Source organism: Lottia gigantea (genome assembly GCF_000327385.1).
Source record: "Lottia gigantea unplaced genomic scaffold LOTGIsca_47, whole genome shotgun sequence".
NCBI classification, from domain to species: Eukaryota; Metazoa; Mollusca; class Gastropoda; family Lottiidae; genus Lottia; species Lottia gigantea.
In genome coordinates, this window is record NW_008709640.1 from 168,663 (window position 1) to 191,797 (window position 23,135).

A 23,135-nucleotide genomic window follows, 5' to 3' on the forward strand; every position below is an offset into this window, starting at 1 on the left:
ATCAGCATTTCTTGCAGATTCTGGCTCTGTAAAGGGCTCCTGAAAAATATTTGGCACCTACATATTTAAATCATGAAAACCTCTCAGGGGTCAAGAGCAAATTTCCAAACAGTGTTGGGTGTTATAGAAGATACTCTCTTAGAAGCACTGGCCAAGGTCACAGGAACACACTTCTTTTACATCAGTTATTAATTTGAGTCATAAACATAAATTGAAATAGTACTAGTAATGTACTGCGCTGTGTGCTATAAGTGAAATGCATCAATTACTCTACACAATTAAACTAGCAAATACTAGCAGTTGCATCACTTCCCATGATAACAAATAATTCAAGTCAATATTGCCCTATGTTTATTGATTGTCTTTATACGAAAGATATTTGATATACACTGTATAAGATAAGTCAACACCGTTAATGGTATTTTAATGTAAGATGAGATTTAAAATATAGAATCTACTTATATTATTCATGTCTTTAAGTAGAAGATTAAGTCTTTATGTTAATGTATCTATGCCTTTAAGTATCAATACAGCCCCATTATTGACTTCATTATGTCTGCTCTGACTTCAATCCAAGCTCTTTTCAGCCTAGGGTTATGTGCCTAACAATTTTGACTTTCTGCATTTTTAAACTTTGTTTGTACATAAGTTACAATTAACTTAGTTTTTTTAAATCAGAGATTATTTGTAAATATCTACATCTTAGTTGGAAAAAAAGAGTTAAAAATTAGGCTTTTGGTGAAAGAATTTGAAAATTGCACTGTTTGTATCAATCAGGAAACATTGCCATAGATTTGTGTATGTTTGAAGCAAGAATTACTTTGCGACACTTGTTTTGAAGTTATCCGTTTGACTAAATACAATCTTGGAAGAGTGTTTTTTATGCAGACCTAACTGATGGAAAGGTTTTATAAGTATTATCATTTGAGCACAGAATGAGGATAAACTGAAATACATCTAAATTCAATTTGAAAAATAATATGACCTTGAAGTTTGACTGTGATGTCAACTCTCTTGGCAACGTGTCAATGGTGGATTAAAACAGTACAAAAGTCTATGATTTGATAAAGTCAGTGAAGTGTTAAAAATCAGTCTATAATCTATGAAACAACATGATAGGAAAGATAAACAACGTAATGGATTGTTTTAAATATGTTATTTTGATAAAAGGATTATAAATACATTAAAAAAATTCAAAATGTCAACCAAAGTTGTTGCTTATACAGATTTACGAACTACTATTGACAATAATCCACCGCGATATCATTATGTCTCAAAAAAGGTATGTTATAAAATTGTTCCAGTTTTTATAATGTCAATACAATAAATATCAAAACTTCAGAATATTACAACAATTAAACTTTGTAATGTCCAAACAATGATAGCTTACACATCTAGTAGGTTAATTAGGTTTGAATATTTGCATAAATAGATTTGAATTCCTATGTTACACTTATTGGGATATTCAGATTTTTGGCATTTCTGCATCTGTAATCTTGCAAGCTTTATTTTATCTGCTTACTGGTATGTTTTATGGTAGGCAGCTATGAAAATTTCTGATGAAAATGCTTTTGAGTTCAATGCTTCTTTTTAAGCTTTTTGATAAAATGATCCACAATTCAAATGATGGCTGAAATCTGCAGGCATTCTTTTTGATTCTTGAGGAATTTCCAAAGACAGAAGTTCCTTGATAAAGCTATATATGCTTTCATTCTTTTAAAGTTTTGAAGATCCTAGTCACTGATAGTCAAAAAATCAAAAAACTTGCCTTACTTGTAAAATTTTACATTGATTAATGGTACACTTATGAAAAAATTTTATCATACAATCTCTCAATTTATGATTAAAAAGGGTTCCATGCATATTGATTTTAATCAACTTGTAATATGAACCATGTTATGGTTATAATACAATAGATCAAAGATTATAATGTTATAATAAATACTTATAAATTATATGTTATATTTTATACCCAATATTAAATTTATATTAAAACAAACTTAACTTATAATATGTAATCATTCAAGCAGTAATTATATTACTACTAGGTAGTAGGGACACCTCATGCATTTATTTTTTTTCATTTTCTTAAAATTATTTATGAAGAACAAGAAACATTGAATATTTGTTCAATCTACTCCCTATTTTTTTTTTACTCTTTGTACCCCTTCTCTATGTATTGACCTTGATACCACTTGGCCACCATATGCAAAAAAACATCAATACTTTGTCCAAAAACGTGATTTGTTTGCGTTGTAGAGAGAGATGTTGCAATTACCTGTTAAAATGGTCTGAGACATTTTTTTTAAAAGTACCACAGCAAACCTTGCAGGGGGTACTAGATAAGCTAGGTATTTATCTGATGACAGTTGGGGGCAACTCATCACAGTATCAATTTTCACACCAAGAGACAACAAGCATTCACAGGGACTATTACATTACCTTAATAAGGTGTAATAATATGTGCCAGTCTAAAAGAAGATTTATATATTTTGCTCTTCAATGTTCTAAATGTATTCTATTTACAGGAAGAAATTGATTCCCTTAAAGAACAAGTTCTCAGAATTAAATTTGAGGTTTATTACATTGATTTTGTTTTTATTTGCTCTAACAAAAATAAAGCTAACAATTTTATTTCCATTTTTATTTTAATCCTAAATTATCTTTTTAAGGTTTCACCAGATCAATGCAATCTATTTTATATCTCAAAACTATTTCCATATGAAGCATAAATTCAATCACATTTTCAGAAAATACTTCAATGGAAAGATCAGTTATATAACAATAGATAGTGAAATTTAGTTAGAAACAGCAGTTATTTAGTGCTAGAATTCTACAAAATATTTCCCCTTAGGAAACTTGTATTCAGTTATAAGCAGACGCTAGAATCGTCAAATTTCCAGAATGCTACAAAACAAGACAAATCAGATGCTACACCAAATTCCCTACAGCACAATTATATGCACGATGCTAGAATGTATGAGCAAAATCTCCCATAATACTGTTGTGTCTTGTAAAAAGCTTGATCTTGTATGACATAGACACAATATGTACTAGTGCTAGACTGCCCCAAAAATTCAGTAAAAATCGGACATCATAAATCATAGTGCTTTTTCTTGTTGTTCAGAAAAATTTTCTAAATCTTATTATACAGATCACTAATGTTTGTTTAACTATAATTTAATATTTGATTAATATTTTTCTTACATTATTAAAAAACCATGGTTTTTGTTTTTTTATTTGATTTGAGGTTTGATTCACCTTGTAAAAATCGATTTTATCATTTATTGCCTTTCAAAAAGTTTTGAATTCTGTATCATGAAATTAGAATTTAGGAACCATGATTCTTCTGAAAATATATGATCATAGAAACCAACATTTTGTAATGTAACTTTTAGAACACACCCCTTAATAATTTGCCAAAATAAAGAATTAATTGAAAAAAATAATATTCTTTGCCATCGTTTAAATTTTTCAGAGAAGTTTTTCTGATGGAGAAAAAGTTAGACATTTTGATCTGTCAACTTCTACAGAAAGTAGTGTGGAACCTTCAAGACAAAGTTCAAGACAGGTACTGTTAGATTTCCTGATATTTGACAGAAATATTTCTACTATTTCAGATATTAATTTTCACGAAAAAATATGTTTCTGGATTCATTTTCAATTCTATTTTGATTGATCTCAATTTTGTTTTACCAAGCTTTCTATTGTTCATAAAGTAAAGGTGAAAAAACATGGCCATTCCATGCATAAGGTATAATTTGTTTATCAGGTACCCTCCGAATTCAATTGTTTAGTCAAATTGTGAAATATTTATTGAGAATAATTTTGAAAACTTCAATTGGATTCTGAATAAGAGTGCTGAAAAAACCCCAATGAGCAATTTTAGACACAATTGCTAAGTAGTGCTTCCCAAATTTTAGATAGTTTCACACAACCTCTTTTTAAAACCTGAGGTATTTTTATACTTCATGTTAGAACCAGGGATTTGTTCACACAACCTCTTGTTAGAGCCAGGGATTTGTTCACACCTCCCCATGTTTGAACAAGAGGCTTGTCCAACAACCTCAAGTTTTAACTAGGGGCTTATTCAATGTTCACACAACCTAATGTCAGATTCAGGGACTTTGTTCACACCTCATGTTAGAACCAGGGATTTGTTCACACAACCTCATGTCAGAACCAGGGATTTTTTCACATCTCATGTTAGAACCAGGAGCTTGTTCAATTTCACACAACCTCATGTTGGAAATGGTGGCTCCCCTGTCATTTTTATTATAAAAGGGTTTTTGCAGAATTGACTTATTTTTTACAAAAACATTTAAATTTGACCAAATTAGTTCATGAAAGCTAATTTTTTTTAATGTTAAGTTAGCATTACATTTTCTGACCATATCTATGTTGCTATGGTAACCAGGTAGAAATATGATATTTAATATGTTGTTGTATAAGAGCTGTGTCAACAGAAGTAATCAAAAGATAAGGAATAAGCTATTTCCCTCCTTAACACTTTTATTACTTTCGTGGGATTGTCGCCTGAAAGCATGTTACGTAGATTTAAGGTAGGGCTGATTTGCAACATAAGACAAAAAAAATTGAAAACTAGTTATATTTTGAATTTTATGTTAATTGTATTTAAAAGTCAAATGTCTTAAATGTAAATTAAATGAGATGACTCATTCTGTAGCACTTTGGATTGATTTTTCCTGTTTTCGAGGAGCGGTCCATTGTCAGTTCTGCTATCCACTATCTTTTTGGGTTTTATCTTGACAAATTTTAAATGCATCGTCAGACATTTTCATTTCAAAAGATATTTAAAATAAACTTCAAAAATTCCTCTTAGTTTTTTCTTTCTGCACCCAAATTTACAAAGGAGTTTTTATGTTTTATGTCACATAAATTATTTTATTATATCTTACTATTTTGATAGTTCATTGTATTTTTGATAGTTCTTAAAAATCCCTACCTTTATTTAGATTCCCAAAAATTTTAAGTAGAAAATTTAATCCTTACCTGTTCATAACACCTTAAAGACAATTTTAAAACATTTAGTTCATGTCGTGCATAAACATCTTGCAATCAATGATAAAAATCTTATATGTTATATTTAATATTAATAATCTTATTCAAAGAGGAAAGATCAATGTTATTTTATATTTAATACAATGAAATACTGCTTCTCACTGATTAAATCTTTATTAGAATTAGTCGTTACTATTCTGATATGATCTGATATTTTGTCTGAGTTTACGACAATGAAATAATACTACATTATTCCCAATAGAGCTAGCTAGATTAGTACTAATCAGTAATATGAATGAGAGGTCAGTTAAATATATTCTAGTCAGGATTAGATTTCAATAAAAAAATCACAATGGTGGTTTGGTTTTAATATTTATTCAATGTTTTTACAGGACAGTAGAGCTGCCAGTAGAAACAGTGGTGCTAGCAAATCTAAGGTATGGTAATTTTGTGTAATAAATTATTAATCTGCGTTTAAATGGTTTAAAAATGTGACTGAAGTATTTTCTCTCTATTCGAAGCCACTGGAAGCACAGAATTCATGAAAGTGATAAATGATTTTGTGGATTTCTCTTAATGAAATTTCTTTTATATTTTATTTCAGGGGAAGAGTAAGAACAAGCAAGGTAATTGTTAAATATTTCTCATTCTATTATTTACAGGAAAATCTGAACAAATTTGATTTAGGGTTTATGGTTTAAGAATATTTTTTGGCAGATGCTACTTTAATCTTGAATATTTTTCATTACTAACTTATTTAAAGATCAGGATTATGGAGCATGGATTCTTGATCTTTGTGACATATTTTACAGATGGACGTGAAAACTCTGATGTAGCTGAAACAGAGAGTAAATATAAAAGATCAAAATCCACTCTAGAAACTGTTGATGAAACAGACGTCTTTGATAATGTTTATGATTTGAAAGATGAAGAATCATGGGTAATATGCTATTTTTTTTAACTCAACTCTCTCTGATATTTAAACATACACCCATTTTCCAACTTCGCAGTAAAACTAAGCTTTGGGTTGAATCTCTGAAATTGAGGCAGGAGCAGTCTGACTCTCAAGAAAACGTTCCTTCATTGCTCACTGCAAGACATTATAAGTTTAACTCTATAACCTAATTTTGTTGTAAAACAGTAATTGTGATGCAGGCTCATCAATGAAATCCTGTGTGGATTTAAATTAACTTTTGTTTTTAACAGGCCGGGATCCCAGCACCAGATGTTCATGGAAGATTCAGGCAGTACCGTAAATTGGTGAGTAATAGATTTATTTATTAATATAACTGTAATATAGTTAGGAAATAAGAAATATATATGACTTAATATGACATTCAAACTCTTAATTCTGTTTATTAATTTGATTTACAGACACAGAGCCATGTTGCTGAGCTTGAAGATAAACTACAAGTGACCTTGGCTAGAATGAACAGAAAAGTTCAAACTTTGAAAGGTCAATTCCAGGAACATAAGACTAAATGGGACACGGTATGTTACGCTTTTTGTAATTCTGATACATGCATTATTGTTACCTTTTATTAGATTTGGTTGGAAATATACCAATCAAAATTCTTTTTTTCTCTGTTCTCCACTTTTCTCAACTCCATAGATTAAACTGTACTATATATCATGCCTTAAAGGTTATAATAATAACAATAATATCTTTATTACAAATACATGAGCATTAATTCTGTACAACATAGGTTTTTGTCTCTGTAGAATGGATATATCTTGCTTTTAAGTTTTAATTTGCCAACAATGTTGTGGAAAACAATATTGACAAATGATATTGGCACATGATTTTACAAACCTGCTTTAACACTACTTGTTAATGTTTTCTCAGTAAACTGCTTTATATTACAACCAGCACTTGACCAATTGCATCTTGGTGTTACTTAATTTAGTCTAAATTGGTTTTATTTGATAGGAAAGAAATATTTTATTGAGTCAAGTCAATCAAGCTCAAGATTTACAGAAAGATGCTGAGCAGGAAGCTGATACTACAATAACACAATTAGAGAATTTTATTACAGAACAGGAAAAACTGGTAAGTTTTAGCGTGATGTGTTTGGACAATCTCCAGATTAAGCATGATTGTTTATTTGTCAGAGTTTGTAAAGGAACAAAAATATTAAGATCTAATGACAGATTCAAATCGAAAAACTAACCAAACTACATATTTTGAAATATTTGTATCATAGTCTAAAAGCATACTATTGAGCAAAATATTGATATAGACACGCCTCTATCACAACAGCTGCTAATAATAACTAAGAGCCATTGAGATAGCTTTATCATAAAATGCTCAGTCTTAATGGAATTTCAAGAACATCAGATGTCTGACTATAAATTGGAATGGTTCAAATCAATGCTACCAATGTGCCCAATACCATATAAAAAAAAATTAGAAAATCCCTTCACAATTTCTGAATATTTGATTGTAGGAAATAGAGGAAGCTAGAAAGAGACAGGAGATGGCTATGTCTATTAATTCATTAAATAAAGTAGTACCAGGTACATCACATAGTAGTGATGATGATATACAAAAACTCATGCAACAAACAGATGATGCTAAGGTATGCTTTTATTATTAATTTAAGTTCATGTTACTGATATATTTGAACCAATGAATAGAATCATGTTTTAACCCTTTGAATACTGAGTGTTAAAAAATGAAAAATTCATGTAACCTGAACTCCGAGGAATATGCCTTGAATTATAGCTATACTTAAATATTATGTGATAGTAACCTCCTTTTCACTGGCTTCTTGAGGAAATAGATTAATTCTGTGGCTGGTAGGATTCCATTAATCAGGAACAGTAATAGTTCTTAGATTATCATCTTTGCCTTGATTATTTTTCATTTGCACTCTCAAAATGGTGCTTGACATGTATTTTACAATGACCCATGTCTTGAAGATAAACTTCCATTGAATTCATCTGGCATGGCCAATATTTTAAGATTATATTGGAATTATATTTCAGGCTCTAGCATCAACAGTGGGAGAAGATATATTAATAGATGATAAAACTATTAATAACAAAGAGGTAAGCAAAATAAATTTTTAACTTTTTATTGGTCATTTGCCAGACTATTCCCATTTCCAAACCAGCTATCCTGATGAGGATTTAATATCAGAAGCATCTGTCTACTGCATGAAATGAGCTGTAGAAATTAGTTTGTCATTTATATCAAGCTTAAGGTGTCCACTTTTAGTGTTTTACTAGCGAACAAAAATATTGTATTGTATTATTTGCTTAGTCCCTAAGTCCAGGATCAAACTTACCACCAATTCAACAGTATGTTATTAAAAATCTGAAAGCAATGATGGCCGACCCTGAAGACAAGCTACCAGCTTATCAACAAAAAATACTAGAAACTGTACGTCTGGCATTGAGAGTATTGAATGATACGAAGGTGGAGTTGGCAGAAGAAGAATTATTAAGATCTGTATCAGTTGTCAGTCTAGCTAGTCAGTTAACTCATGAAGCTATGCAACTTGGTGTACGACCAGACAGTCTGTTTAAGACACTAGCCAGTGTGTCTAGGCGTCTGCTAGAAGAAAAAGAACTAGAGTTAAGACATCTGTTAGACAGTACTGTTGATGATGGATTTAGTGAAATATCATTTGAAAGTGGAACAGAGGTTTGTGGCACCAGAGATTTGAAATGTAACAACACTACTAACAAGTTACTGTATTTTAATGATGTGTTTTAAATGTCTTCACCATTGTTTAATTTTCTCACTCGTTTTCAATTTGTGTTAACAGACATTTTCTAGATTCTATGTCATTTGTGTGTTGAATTTGTTAATAATTGATTTGTTTCAGCAGCTAATACTTCAAAAAGACTATAGAACTGCATGTGTTTTAAGTAGATATTTTAACATATTTTATATCATTAACTTTCTAATGCTCAAGTAAATTAGAAGAAGAAGAAGTAGAAGAAGAAACATTGTTTGAAGAAGTTCTTTATTTATACTTAATTTAAGATTGTTTTTGAACTAAGCTACAAATTTTCTATAGGTCAAAAAAATACATTTTCTTAGACCTTATAAGTTTTTAATTTAAAAACTTGATTGATAAAATAATAGCTGATGTCACCCATATTCAAATTACATGTATATTCAAATCAAAACTTCCATTTTAATATTATAGACTGAATCTAATTTTACAAAATTATTTCTTCTTTGTTTTGAAATTTAAAGCCTTTTTATTAATGGATTTCTTCGAAAAATGAAAAGTTATGCATCACTTTTACTCCAGGGGGAGCATTCCTTAGCATCATTACGAGATCTACCCATTCTGGAAGATGTTAGTGATAAAGATGTACAGACAGATAAAACTCCATTATCAGATGTAGAAATAATAGAAGAACAGATGACACCAGCAGTTGATGCTGAACAAAGAACTCTTCAACAGGAAGGTACATTTATTAAAGAGGAGGAAGCAGTGGTTGACAAAGGCTCATCTCCTATCAGTATCTCGTCGGCTAGATCTACAACAGAATCCAAAGAACATGATGATGACACTGCTGATGATACTGCTGATACTGAAGACTCTGTTGATGTTGAAGATATAGAAACTGCTGATCCACAAAGTTCAAATCAGGATGAAAACCTGGATGAAAGGAAATCATTATTGAAATCAAGTGCTGTATCAGACAGAAGTTATACGACCAATTCACCTGTTTCAGATATTTCTGAATATAGAAATCAACAGAGTAGAGGTTCCCAGACTGACTCCAGTTTCACACCATCATCAAAACAAAATGTCATAATTGTCAAGGTAAACAGTTGTTGAAGTCACCAACCCTAACTCTAACCATTGAATGTTACTTTGTTTTAAAATCTTACCAAATGATTAACCTTTTTATGTTGATGTTCTTCTTGCTTATGTTATAATAATAATAGAGTTTTGAATCTGTGGAGATCAGCTCACACAGCAGACTCTGTTTCTCATGATGTAGCTCATCTTGTTCATGTGTTTATGACTATTTAACTAGATACCAGTAAATATTAGCCAAAACAGCTTATGGAGCTGAATAGCGCATCTGGCTCCTTCATTTTCATAAATGCACTATATTATCAAAATTGAGCTCTAGCAGCTTTGAAAGCATCTAAATATGCAGACGTCTGTTAAATTTCCAAATCAGTTGTTATAAAGATTTTGTAGCAGAAACATATATCAACAACATATGATTGGGCCTTGTCTAGTGCTAGTGAAATTGGTTATGCTATATATAATATTATTCTAATAACCTTATGCAATTAATTGAAATTGAAGGCTTTAATTTCCATTGTTTAACAGATATGTTTTTCTGTAACATTTTTTTTTTCATAATTGCTTTAAAACCAACCTTTTTTTGCAGAGATTTGACACCTTAACAATGTTTTTACCAAAATTTACCAAGTATTGAATGCTGTGATAAAGTAATATTTTGTGTTTTGATATTTTGTTATCTTTCTGTTTGATTGTGTTATGTATTATTTTGATAGATGATATAGTTCCCTTGATTTATGTTGATTATTATTTGATTAGTTTGGAAAAAATATGGAAAAAACTGTATGTTCCTCTACCTTTAACACAATGAATTAATGAAAATAGCATTATGGAAACAGTCATTATAAAACATTACTAAGTTATTTGATTGATTGAAGTTAAGTATTTGAAATTTTGCAATATTATTTCCTGCAGATTCCAGATGATGGTACAGACTCTGACTTGAGATTGTCGTCTGCTAAAAGTCGCCAATCCTTGAGATCAACATATAAAACTAAAATAGAAGAGAGTAAAAAGATGGCCGAAGATAGAAAACATAAATCAGCAGCTTTAAAGGAGTCAATACAAGAAGTTAAAGATTCTGAAGAAAAGTTTGATGAAGACCAAGAAGGTATGGCAAATATTCAAGAGAAATATCCAATGAATTTGGATAATGCTTAGCAAATAGCTGGTCACATGACACCCTACAATTATGCTGCATACTTCATTTCTGCTTATAAAATCAAAGTTTAGTAGATTTTGAATTAAATTGAACACCAAAAGAAACTATGTAATATATCAGATACAATTTCAAGCTATCTGCAATATTTCGTTAGCTTGAAAAAGTTTCTTGAAAAAGTTTCTTATAAACATTTTTCTCTTTTAGATTACCTGAAGGGTTTTGGATTCTCAGCAACTGGGTAAGATTTATAAGCCTTTAAATTTTTTCAAGTCATTTTGATAAGTTTGTCTATCCACACTTTGTCTATAGGCTACATGTGGTCAAATCATATTTCAGAAAGTAATTCATTTAAGATAGAAGCTATTGTTTTGAATCTATTTTAAAAAAAAAACATTATATATCTAAGGACTGGTACATTTTTAACCTTATTTTTAGAGAGTTATTACCAGAACATCCAGTTGTACAGGAATATATCAAAACCTATAATATGGGTATGGGATTTAAAGATGCACTAGCGAAGACATTATTGGATAAAGGTACATTTTGTGTTTAATTGTTTAATTTAAAAGGGATGCATTCATCTAATTATTACAGGAAGAAAGAGTTTATTTTCAAAAATGACCACAAAGCATATTGTATTTTTCTAATTTCTGTATTTAATTACAGATATGATGTCTGCTAGTCAAGTAATATCAGATATTGAGGTTCACAGATTTCGACACAAGTCCAAAGTTTTACCACAGTTAGAGAAAATGACTAAAAGCTTAAGCACAGGTAATGCTGTTTTTGATGTTATCTATGAAAAATAGATGATCTACTGATTTAAATTATGAAGTATATTAAATGGTAGTGATGTTGTGGATAAGTATGCCATACATTATCCATATTGTGGATAAGTTAAGTAATTCTATTGCTAAAATGATTTTACATATTTTTCAGTACTTGGTGAAATAATAACATTATTGAATGGTATATTAGTCAATGACAGGGTAAGTTTTAGAATTTTCTACAGAATCGTTCTCAAATTAAATCTTTGATTTCTGTGGGCATCAAAATGGGTCTGAAAACTTAACTTTTAGGCTGTTTTAAATAGAAAGAAACAACTTCACAAGCAAAACAACTTAGGCTCATGAGAATCTTTTTTATACAATCTGGTCCTTGACCAAACTACTTGTCATTGATTTTTCTCAGATTATCGAGATCTGGGTCAACCGGAATATTGAGTAAAAATGACGTAGTTAAGGTTGCCAAACTTTCACATGCCGATCAAGAATCAAACCCCACTAATTCGTTGGACATAACAATTCAAATAATGTCATTCAAATGCTCCAACCCATTGTGCTACAGCCTTCCTCAATCATTTTCTTTATGTTTATATTTCAGGACCCTGCTGTATCATCTGTAATGTTTGTATCACGTGATGCTACCATGATAACACCAGATTCTAGTAGAACACCACTACCAACAGGAGAAAGTCAAGTTAATCTAGATAATGTTGATAATGACTATGTTAGAGATTTACAAGAAAAATGTAATTTATTGTATGTATATTTTATAGTTTTCTTATATTCAATCAGAAATTCTCCATGAGTTTCTAACAGTTGGCATTTTGTTTTACTTTTCGAGTCCTTGCGATTTGCCATTGCCATTATAAGCTCTTGTTTGGTAATAAGTAAAATTATTTACATAAGTATGATTTATCAAATACATAATTTCTTTGAAGACAGTTAATTTGTTTTTGGTTGCCAAAAATTGGAATGTATTTATCTTGTTTACTCTCCATTTTTAGACATAAGAATTTAGAAGAATCTACTAAGAAACATGAAGATCAGTTAAGGTATTGGAATATAAATTTTCTTTCACACTTTTAAAATATGTAAAAAGCTGCTAACCTAATTTCCATTTTTTTGTGCTGCCAACCTTTAATAGCCTAAAGGACTGATAAAGAAGATTAAAATTCCATCTGCCTGGTGATCTATTGCTATCTTGTGCTGTCTTTATGATTTTTATTGCAGACACAACACAGTTGTTATGATGGGAATGCAAGAGACAATCAATGGTTTACAAAGAGAATTATCTACCCTTGGTAAAGCTCCACGATCTCGCTCTATTACACCATCATTCCCGGTAGGCCTATAAACCTTTCTTATTTTGTTCAGTTCCATGTTAAAAGTGGTTAACTTGAGAATGTAGTGTCATGCTTATTGTTATCCATGAAACACAATAATTTCCAATAGATCAGCTGTTAGTGCTCACTTTTTACTATCTGTATCACCTTTCAGAATTTAAATCTGACTTCAAGTTCTTTTGCATTTTAACCAAAAGTTAACTAACTTATATCAGTTGAAAGAACTTTGATCTTTCCTAGAGAGTGCCTGCAGCTCATGTCACTTACTTTGATTTGTCACAAGATTCATGTAATTTTTTGTAGTTGAACCAAGCCCCATCACCAGATACATCTATTATGTTTACAAGATTAGATGCTGAACGAAATGCCAAAATAATGAAGAAAGCTGTTAATGATGAGAAACTTGATCAAAATATATATAAGGTTTGTTTTGGTGCTCTTTCTTCTTAAGTTATTGGATTCAAACCTATGCCAAAACCAGATGAGAAGATATCAGCAGTTTATATATCCCTTCAAAATGTTTGGTCAAGGGACTTACATTGAAAAACTGAGGCCCACACTGTACAAATTAAAGATCCCTTAACAGCTGGAAATCAAAACAGGGTAGGCTAATGTTAAAAATTTACCTTACTAGATCTTTTACTTTCAAACTTTATCAGAAGTCTATCAACCAATATTTGTCAATATGCCAATATTAGATACCTGATTTCCTGGCGATTGAGCCTGTCCACATGAGCAACATTCCAAATTTCCATATGGCTCATGATATACATTTTAGGAAGCTGTATCTCAGATGGATAAATATATCAGTTTACCTGCTCAAAGATTAGGACATCTTGTTCGAAAGTATATTCATCATAATCGTATGAAATATATAGAAGGTAAATACATGTACCCTGTTATTATGTTTATCTTTTTAAAAAAAATGGAGATTAGCCATAAATGTTTGATGCTAAAGTTAGGTACCTTGAAAATGTATCTGATTCTATATAATTTAATTAAACCAGTACACTAAAGTTGGTGTGAATGTGATCCACCATCTTTCAGGTGGTAAAGACAGATTTTTTATTTTTAAGAAAATATACAGAAGAATGTAAATTTAGATGATGGAGTTTTTGAAGTTCTAGATAAGATGGAAGGTCTTCAAAATGAGGTGAGATTTGTATCTGTAAAATTTTCAAGAGGCATTTTCAATTTGAAGATCTACAGTTCTGTACTTTTTTGTTATGTATCACTTTAAAGTAACCTTTTTATTTAGATCAGGATCATTTATGGCTTCTTTCTGTATCATTTCAATTTTCAGTCAGATGTCTATGGTTACATTAACTATAAAAATTCTAAACCATATGTATGTTGTAAAGATCATAAAGCTGAATAAATATCTTTGGGCCCTTGTGATGGCTACTTCCACTACTCTTAATTTTAGTGAAATTACTCATAACAAAATCAAGTCATTATAATAACAAGTCATGTTTTGGTCAATTACCTTGTTAAAAAATTCTAAATATTGGATTATGTTTACTGGGCGTTATTAATTATATTACATAATATTATATCATAATCATATTGAACTGTGATATAACATCATTATACCCCAATATAAGATTAACTTTCTTAATCCTAGAGACAAAACCTTTTATTCACTTCAGTTCTCACTCTGAGTTCATCTGACACATACCTGTTTATTGTATGTGTTCAGTTTTGTGTCTTTGAGAGAAAAGGACAAAATGGAGTGTCCTGCTAAAAGGAGGGTTCACTTTGGAGTAAGAAATTATTTTGTATGTGTAATTCAAGATTTTGATTCCAGTTTTGGACAGTTAAGCGACATGAATTCTTGGCTATCTTTGGTTGCAGGCTTAATGGATACATACATCCAGCTCACAACACCTTTCATGTTTTTCTTTTCTAGAGAGCTAAGAGATGGGCTGAGAAAATGGATTCTATGGGATCAGAGAGATTACGTATGGCTAATTTATTAATGGAAACATTAGATAGTATAGAAAATGAATCTGGAATATTTCTAATTAAACCAATGTATTCATATCGTAGCAGGTCAGTCTGTTAAATAGTTTTTTTGGAGATTTAAAAGGTTTTTCAGCTCTTTTGACATGGACAAATATTTTTGTTGTTCGGATGGGACAATAAACCTAAGTTCTGTTTGCTATAGGCTGTGATCCATTGACAGTTGTAAATTGCCATCTCTTTTTATTTTCATTTTCCTAATATTTTACTGTAGAGATCTACAACAGAAATATAATGGTAAATTAAGTCGACCTATCAAGTCTAGAAAAGCTAAATCAGCTGTTGGTTTAATAGACAATCAGAGTACACAGGGACCTGTTAATACACCAGCCTCTAATGTTAGAAATATACACAGAGAGATTACATTACAAGTATGTAATTTCAGTCTAGCAGGGTAGGGGTGCAAGTCATTGTGTCCAAACCACGTCCCCATTTGTCATGCTTCCTTGATACCCTGGTAATACAAGTGAGAGACATTACGTATTCATAGCTAAATATTATCCTATCAAAATTTGCCCTGCTGTTCTGCTAGTAAAATCTTGGCCAATCAAAACAAAGTACTCCTTATGACGCTTTGATAAAATGTTTTCATTACTATGAATGGTTCAGAATATAATACTGCACCAATTGAAATAGCACTAATCTCAATTCCATGCCCACAAACCGCAATGTAGTGTGTGTAGTTAATAAGACCATGTCAAAACCCTTATTCATGATAAGATTGCGTGCAAGATAGTGAACATATAGGGAATTTTTGATTGGTGAACAAAAGTATGCAAATTATGTTTATAGTTTGGAGGTATTGGACAAATTATAGTGATACTAGAGTTTTGTTTTAGAGTAGAGAATCGACTTATCAAGTTCCTGTAATTAATAAAAGAGCATTTGAAGGACCTGATGGCATAGGTTTGTCAGGAACAGGAGTAGCTGGTGCTGCTGGAAATTGGGTTGGTAATTCCTCTACTGCAACATGGAATGTAAGTTCTCCTTTTTTGTACAAGACACAGTGTGTCACTTTTGACAATTTTGAATATGGAACCAGGCTCTCTAAAGCAATAATAGATGCGTCAGAGGGTTCTCTGTGTTGCTGTAATGAGTTTGTTTTGTTGCAGGTGAACTTATCTCAGTCAAGACCATCAAAAGATGACAGTAGTAATTTCCACAATACACCAAGAATATTAGAACTAGATATTAATAGAATGTTGATAGGGCAGAATAACATCAGGTAGGTTTTAATTTTATCAAATATTTACTTCTGCTACCTACCAGTAGTACTGATATATTGAACTTATATCAGGGCACAATTATCAAAGGCTTACTAGTGTCTTTTGATTTTTTGTATCTATTTTTGTATTGCTTTGAGAACTAACTTTCAGTTATGGAAATAATGGAGTAATGGCTGGGAGTTTGACCTACTACTATGCACCTTATGGAATATTTGTCAGGACATTGCCAGTTATGTCTTTTCAATGTCAAGGAAATCGCAGTTGTGAGGCACAAAGTTGGAAGCACAGATATTAAGGATTTTTTCCGTAAAATTATATTGATGTAAAAAGATGTGAATTATATTTCAGCACTAGATTATCCTACCCACTAACAGATGATAGACTTACTAATGCTACACAGAATACATTGAGAACATATGTTACTGTTAATAGACCAGCAGTACAACCTAAAACTCCAGGTATTTAATATATATAAGATTTCCAGCAAAATTGAACATTTTTTATAATTTTTATGTGCTTGTCAGTGAACATACTCATTACTTGACTGCGTTAGTTATCTTTCTTGTATCATGGAAGTTTGTAAAAGAAGCAATTTGATTGGATTGTACACTAGAGAATAAAGCCATTCAGAGGCCTTGACATAAATTTTGTGAACAAAGTATTTCTGCAAAGGGCTCAGATTGGCTATTTTAGCTAGTGTACAACCCAATCAAGTCGCTGCATTCCGTGATAAAGGAATAGTGTTGGTAAGAGGTTGACATTGTGAACATGAGCCAGAATGTGCTTACAATTTCAATTTTTTTTTTTTCAATGTCAGGTTTGAAAGATTCTAGTGCTCCACCTTCTACGCCACAACCTGTAGCTATTAGTGCCGGTAATGGTGTTAGAAATATTGATAACAGTCCACCTAAATTACCTAGTACCCCTCCCTTACCACCAATAAATACAAACAGAAATTTATCAGGTATGTGTTCTAGTCTGTTGTAGAATTTGTATACATGGTGATTAAGATTGACTGTTGAGAAGTTTTTATACTTTAGAGCCATTGTGACAAAAAAAACTTTTGCCTTTCAGTATATTTCTTATTATTAATTATGATCATTTGTTAATTATCTTTTTTTCTTACAGCTTCATCTTCCAGACAGTCCCCTACATCAGAAATGAAACCAAAACGTATAACATCAGGTTTTACAGCTACTACTTCAGATGATGACTAGATTTGTAATAAACTAAATATCTTGCAAAACCACATTTAATGATTATGGAACTCTATACATTACCATTTCAGCATTCCGTCTGTCCAGCTCTTTATTTTTATAGCTGTTCAATGCGTTTATTGTGATATTTTGTTGTTAAATATATATTATATACCAGAATATTTATTACATGTAAAGAATTGTCTGTGTTTTATTTTCGATAATTCCCGAATCCGCACTGTACTTTGCCCTCTTTACCAGTGGCAACAAAAACCAGTAGAATTTCTCTTAAAAGATTTAATAGTACTCTATATAATTTATCTTATAAACAAATTCAATAACAAAACAAATAGTATTAAAAAATAATTTCATAGCACTTCCATTTGCAATAAAAAATTAACATAAGGTTTTAAAATTTCCTTCATGCTGAGCTAAAAATAACTAAGGTTAATGCCTTCTAAAGCAGAGTTGGCAGCATAAAAAGTAACAGCTGGTCAATGAAGCGTTTCTTGATCTGAGATATGGTTCCTTTGCCTGCAATACAGAAATATGCAAGTCTCATTTTCAGTTGATAGCAATCAATATCACATTTCAAAATAAAACATTAGGTTAACCTACCATGATCAACATACCAGGACAGTACAAACATTTAATATTGATCTGTCAATGCGTTCTTATTTAATTGCATGCAAACCAGACAGATTTTCATTCAGACAATAATAAGGCGTGTTCCTATCAGCAAAATCTTTCCACATGGCAGAAATTAATGTCCAAAAGTACATAGTTAATTCACAAACCATCAGTCATGACCATGACAAATGTCAATAGTTCAGAAAGTATGCGTTTGTTGAAATGGGAATTAGGAGCTGTCAGGTAGTTAAGAAAATATTTTAACCACCATATTCCTGTTAAACAGAACCTCATACTTACAATTCATTAAAAGCTTTTCTTCTACCATGATGATGTTGTTGTTGAAGTGATTTAGGTGAAGGTGAGTTTTCTACATCTTGGCTTGGATCAATCTGAATATAAATTTAATAATTTTTATTTCTTGAAAGGGCAATAAATACCAGCATATTTTGCACAAGGCTGGAATCTTTAAATCAAACAAAATCTGTAAATATTTGCATTGCTTTAGGTTAATGAGATAACCTCTATACTTTGCCACATAGGCCCCACTACAACTCCAAGAAGATTAAACCAAGTTGAAAAATCTGAAATCTTGATCAGAAATGCAGATATATTGTTTTGATTGTAAACTGTATATACCTGTGGCTGTACATGAGATCCTGAGTTTTCTTTCACACTCCTTTTCCTAACTGAAATACAAAAATAATGGCAAAGTCAGTATCACAGCAATAATTGTCTAATGCTTTATAATCTAGCCAAAGAGTAGACATGAGAGTATGTCCTACTCGACAAACTTCAGTTAGGGAAATAAGTCTGAGGATTGCACTCTGAAACTGTAACAAAATGTACTGATTGTTTTACCATTTCTAAGCCAAATTTGTGTTTACACATGGACAAATGGACGAATAATTTAATATAAACAAAGCTGTACCTTTATGCCAATCAGTTAAATCCCTTTGACAAATTTCATATTCACTTTCATATATTCTTAATCCTAGCATTATGTCTTTAAGTTTAAAATATTGTAAAACCCTAGGTGTTATTAACCTAGACTGTATTGATGTTAATAATTCTCCTGATTGATACAACCTCCATATATCATTTAAATCCTCCATAGATTGAAATTTTAATTTAAATTTCACACTTCCACGATTAATTCCTATCACTTCCCCATGACGACACAGTATTTTCAGAGTGTTCATTATTTCCATTGAGTCTTTGATAACAGTGTTCGTAGATTCTAGTTCTTTACGAAACTGTTCAAAAGCAGAAGCACTCTGATCCCGACGTCTGATATTCTTATAAGCGTTTTTAGACATCATTAATATTTGTTCTTCCACTTCTTGACAAGTACAGGTTGGAGGAGTTGTATTTGTTGGAATTATTTTATCCACATCTAAACTAATATTCATTTCTCCTAAAATATATCAATTCATCAAAATATTATTCAACATTAGAGTTAAAGATTGTTACAGCTTCAATCTAGCTATAGGATTATCAGTTGAAAAAGTGGTCTGTTCTACCTGTTGGCCATTGAGAATAATAGTCTAGACAAATACCAAAACAATATCTTGAAGGGATTATATATGACATACATCAGCAGCATAAAATGAAATGAATGGAGTGTTACACCCTATTCTTCTGCACCTAATTGAACCAATGAGCTGCAGCCTAATATAAGACTCCCATTTAAGCAAAATGAGAGATTCCTTCTTGGCTTAAGCATGACTAGATTTTAGCAATACATGTATTTCAATACTTACTCTGTTGTCTTTTTCTTTTCTTTTTCTTGGCTTTCGAAGGTGGTTCTAACAGATTGGCTAAATACTCTTGTAGTGTTTTCCGCAATGACTTGGTGAAAACAAAGAATGCTCTATCAGATTTCAGCACCAGATTATTTAATAGTTCTTCATTGACAGATTCTCTTGTGGACTTTTTCTTGATCCTACTGACGTCTGCTGTGGTTAAAATCTTTCCTGCTATCATATCATTAAATATGTCGTCTGGTATCATATTTTCTACTAAGGTATCTCGATGTTTCTGTATCTTCTGTTTGTGTTGAGCAGTCATAACTTCTTCAGCTAAAAAGAAAAAATTCTTTCAGTTATTCACAAATTTTACCTGCTTTCATAGTCTAGCACAGTTCAATTCAAAACAGTAATTTTGATTTAGATACATGTAAAGTTTAATACGGTTTCTATTACCAGACCAATATGTATAAAAATATCTTTGCTTAATCACAATGAGTTTCTAGTTCAGTTGGCTGAGCCAATTTGGCTACCAATTGTGACCCTTATTAGTTAGAACAACAGAGAAGCAATGTAAACCCCACATACTCTGTGAATTGCACAATTTCTTCATATAAATATACTTTATTCCATAGGTCAGTTAACATCATTGAACAATTTTAATATCAAAGTGACTCTTTAACATAAGAATTTTGTGTGAAACCTTAAAAAAATTGAATCAAAAACATCTTTTAATGCCCAAAAATATGCTACTGTGCTTTAGACTTTAAGAATATAAAATTTAAATCTTTTGCTTGAAATTAATATTCTATTTAAAATATACTATAACAAATTTAATATTTAAGGTAGTGGACCACAGCCATATACACCCTTCACGGCATGCGGATGGTAAAAACGAAACATCCATTTTAAGTTTCATCAAAATCGGTTGAAAACTAAGAGAGTAATAGCATATTCAAGATTTTGGGGAAGGGCAATAACTCTGCTTCTAACGGTTGAAAATTCGAACTTGTTCTTTGCTTTATGAATATGTATACACATACCGAATTTCATTTGATTCCATCAAAAAATCTAGTTTTTAGAGCGTTGACAAGCAAATGTTGACGGACGGGGGTGCCTACAATATACGTCCACAAAGAGTGATGTGGGCGTATAATAAAAACTAATACGCCATGGTAAACAACTGACTGATAAAGTTAAATATAGAGTACCAATATGTAAAAAAAAATATCTGGTTAAACAATAGTGTCAAATAACTCAAGAGGGGCTGACTGAATAGACCCCTTTAAAAGCTAAGCTTTAATAGTTCAGCCCACTGATAACTGCTAATATAGTCATTGACCCTTGGTATTAGTTACCATGACACTACAATAGAATGTGATATACTATATAAAGAAATATACCGTTAGCTATACACTATCTCTAGTATCTGTTATTATCTACCTGAATATTTCAACTCTTTATGTGAGTGAAATGAGGATATCTTATTAAATAACTTTAACCATTAAATTATTATTATAAATTTCTCTTAAAATTTTGGATAATCAGCTGATTTTTTACTTTTAACTTGATTGATATATAAAATAAGATAACACGAGGGTTTGATATACCACTAAAACTAAGAGTTTTGTGATAACACTATAGCAAATGTCCGTAAGCTATTTACAGCTAGATTTATGTGATAATAATGTCATAAAGCGCCAAGTAGACATGCAAGAACCACAGGCATTTGATTGAAGTTTGGAATGCTGCACATCATCATCATTGCCAACAGATACACATTAAAAGTTTGAAAACCTCAACATCCTACCCTTCAGTTTAGATAACATGGGAGTAAAAAGAAAAAAACTTTGTGTGTCAAGCACAATTTGAAATAATAAACTATCATACCTTCATCTTCTTCTGATGATGATTTATCAGACACATTATTACTGTCACTATCATCATTATCGGACTGGATAGAGGTGTCCAATTTATTCTTTATTCTATTAAATGACTCCTGAACATTAGGGCTACAGTCTTTCCTAGATCTTCTATTATTGTTTGAATTGGACGGTGATGATGCTACAGAGGAATTTCCCTTCAAAGCTCCTTTAAGTTCTTTCAATTTTTGTTCCAGGGTTTCTCTTTCTTTTTTTCTATCGTACTCAGATTTCTCCTTCTCTAACCGTTTGATTTCATTACGGAGCTCATCAGTATCAGAATTATCAGCCATAATACATTGTATTTGAAACTCGTCTGATAACTTTTGCTTTAAGATGTCAAATCCTGCAACAGAAATTATATATTATACAAACAACTTTCAAGTTAGAAAGACATTTAATTAAAGTACTGATTTACATTTTATGTCTTATTAATTTGGCCATAACTTGCATTTCAATTTAGTAGAAAAGGCACCATAAAACAGACATGTTTGTTGATGATAAAATTTGCTATGATGCAAACTAAAATTACTAATTGTAAAGTTTAATAAATTTGTAAAATGAAATGGAGTTTTACATCCTACTTGATGTTGCAAGATTAGATTCTAAAAACAAAAAACAGATATCAAACCTGAAGGCAAATCCATTGTTTTTTTTTCTTTATCTTTTGGCAAAATTTAAATTCTCAAGTTAACACATTCAGACACAAATAATCATCTACCACCTTACTTGAACTCACTCAAGTGAATGAATCAGTGAATGACTAGGACAGGTATTCACTAAGCTTCTACTGGATCACAATCATGTGATGTGGAGTATTTGGGTCGTTGTGTCTTGGGTATGTTATTGTTAGAACGATACGACTCGATCATTGAGTGTCAAGCTATGATTGACTCGAATCACCGTATCTTATATTCTGACAGAATTGTGATCATAACAGAATAACAAACATGAACAATTTATCAAAACTTACCACAAATATGTCCTTTTTCATCTCGATAGAATTATTATTACGTAAAAATGAAACAAACAATATCCGATTCGTAAGAACCGCCAACAACCAAGATGGCCGACAACCTCGATTTAAACTTAATTTGCATAGGATTCGATCAATGGGTCTTTCATTTGAAACATAAATCTGAGCGTGTGTCTGGGAGTAAAAGAATTCAACAGGTGCCCGTTACACCACTGCTACTTTGTCGTCTCGACCAAAAGTCATATCGGCCCACTGAGGTAGACACTTCTGCCTATCTTAGAATCTATTCCTCGATGTCCTTGAACGACTGTTTAAAATA

At 31.2% G+C, this 23,135-nt stretch overlaps 2 protein-coding genes across 2 annotated transcripts; one reads left to right on the forward strand and one right to left on the reverse strand.

Annotated features, from left to right (window-relative positions):
* Positions 1-1,198: 1,198 nt before the first annotated feature.
* LOTGIDRAFT_234110 (hypothetical protein) lies at positions 1,199-17,738 on the forward strand (the record flags this gene model as incomplete). Its single annotated transcript, XM_009061252.1, has 30 exons — positions 1,199-1,282; positions 3,479-3,571; positions 5,415-5,459; positions 5,627-5,648; positions 5,835-5,962; positions 6,229-6,282; positions 6,397-6,513; positions 6,953-7,072; positions 7,470-7,601; positions 8,011-8,073; positions 8,288-8,671; positions 9,291-9,812; positions 10,722-10,917; positions 11,173-11,206; positions 11,404-11,504; positions 11,635-11,742; positions 11,908-11,957; positions 12,352-12,509; positions 12,758-12,805; positions 12,984-13,095; positions 13,400-13,519; positions 13,875-13,977; positions 14,173-14,249; positions 15,006-15,148; positions 15,333-15,489; positions 15,958-16,095; positions 16,231-16,343; positions 16,693-16,802; positions 17,162-17,308; positions 17,473-17,738. 30 exons carry the CDS (start codon positions 1,199-1,201, stop codon positions 17,559-17,561), a joined length of 3,768 nt encoding a protein of 1,255 aa, XP_009059500.1. The 3' UTR covers positions 17,562-17,738.
* Positions 17,739-17,825: 87 nt separating this feature from the next.
* Positions 17,826-22,556, reverse strand: LOTGIDRAFT_234111 (hypothetical protein). The gene is made up of 7 exons (XM_009061253.1): positions 22,472-22,556; positions 21,809-22,186; positions 19,934-20,251; positions 19,102-19,587; positions 18,810-18,859; positions 18,471-18,562; positions 17,826-18,074 (listed from the first exon to the last, which is right to left on the reverse strand). Exons 1-7 carry the CDS (start codon positions 22,485-22,487, stop codon positions 18,035-18,037), a joined length of 1,380 nt encoding a protein of 459 aa, XP_009059501.1. The 5' UTR covers positions 22,488-22,556; the 3' UTR covers positions 17,826-18,034.
* Positions 22,557-23,135: the final 579 nt, after the last annotated feature.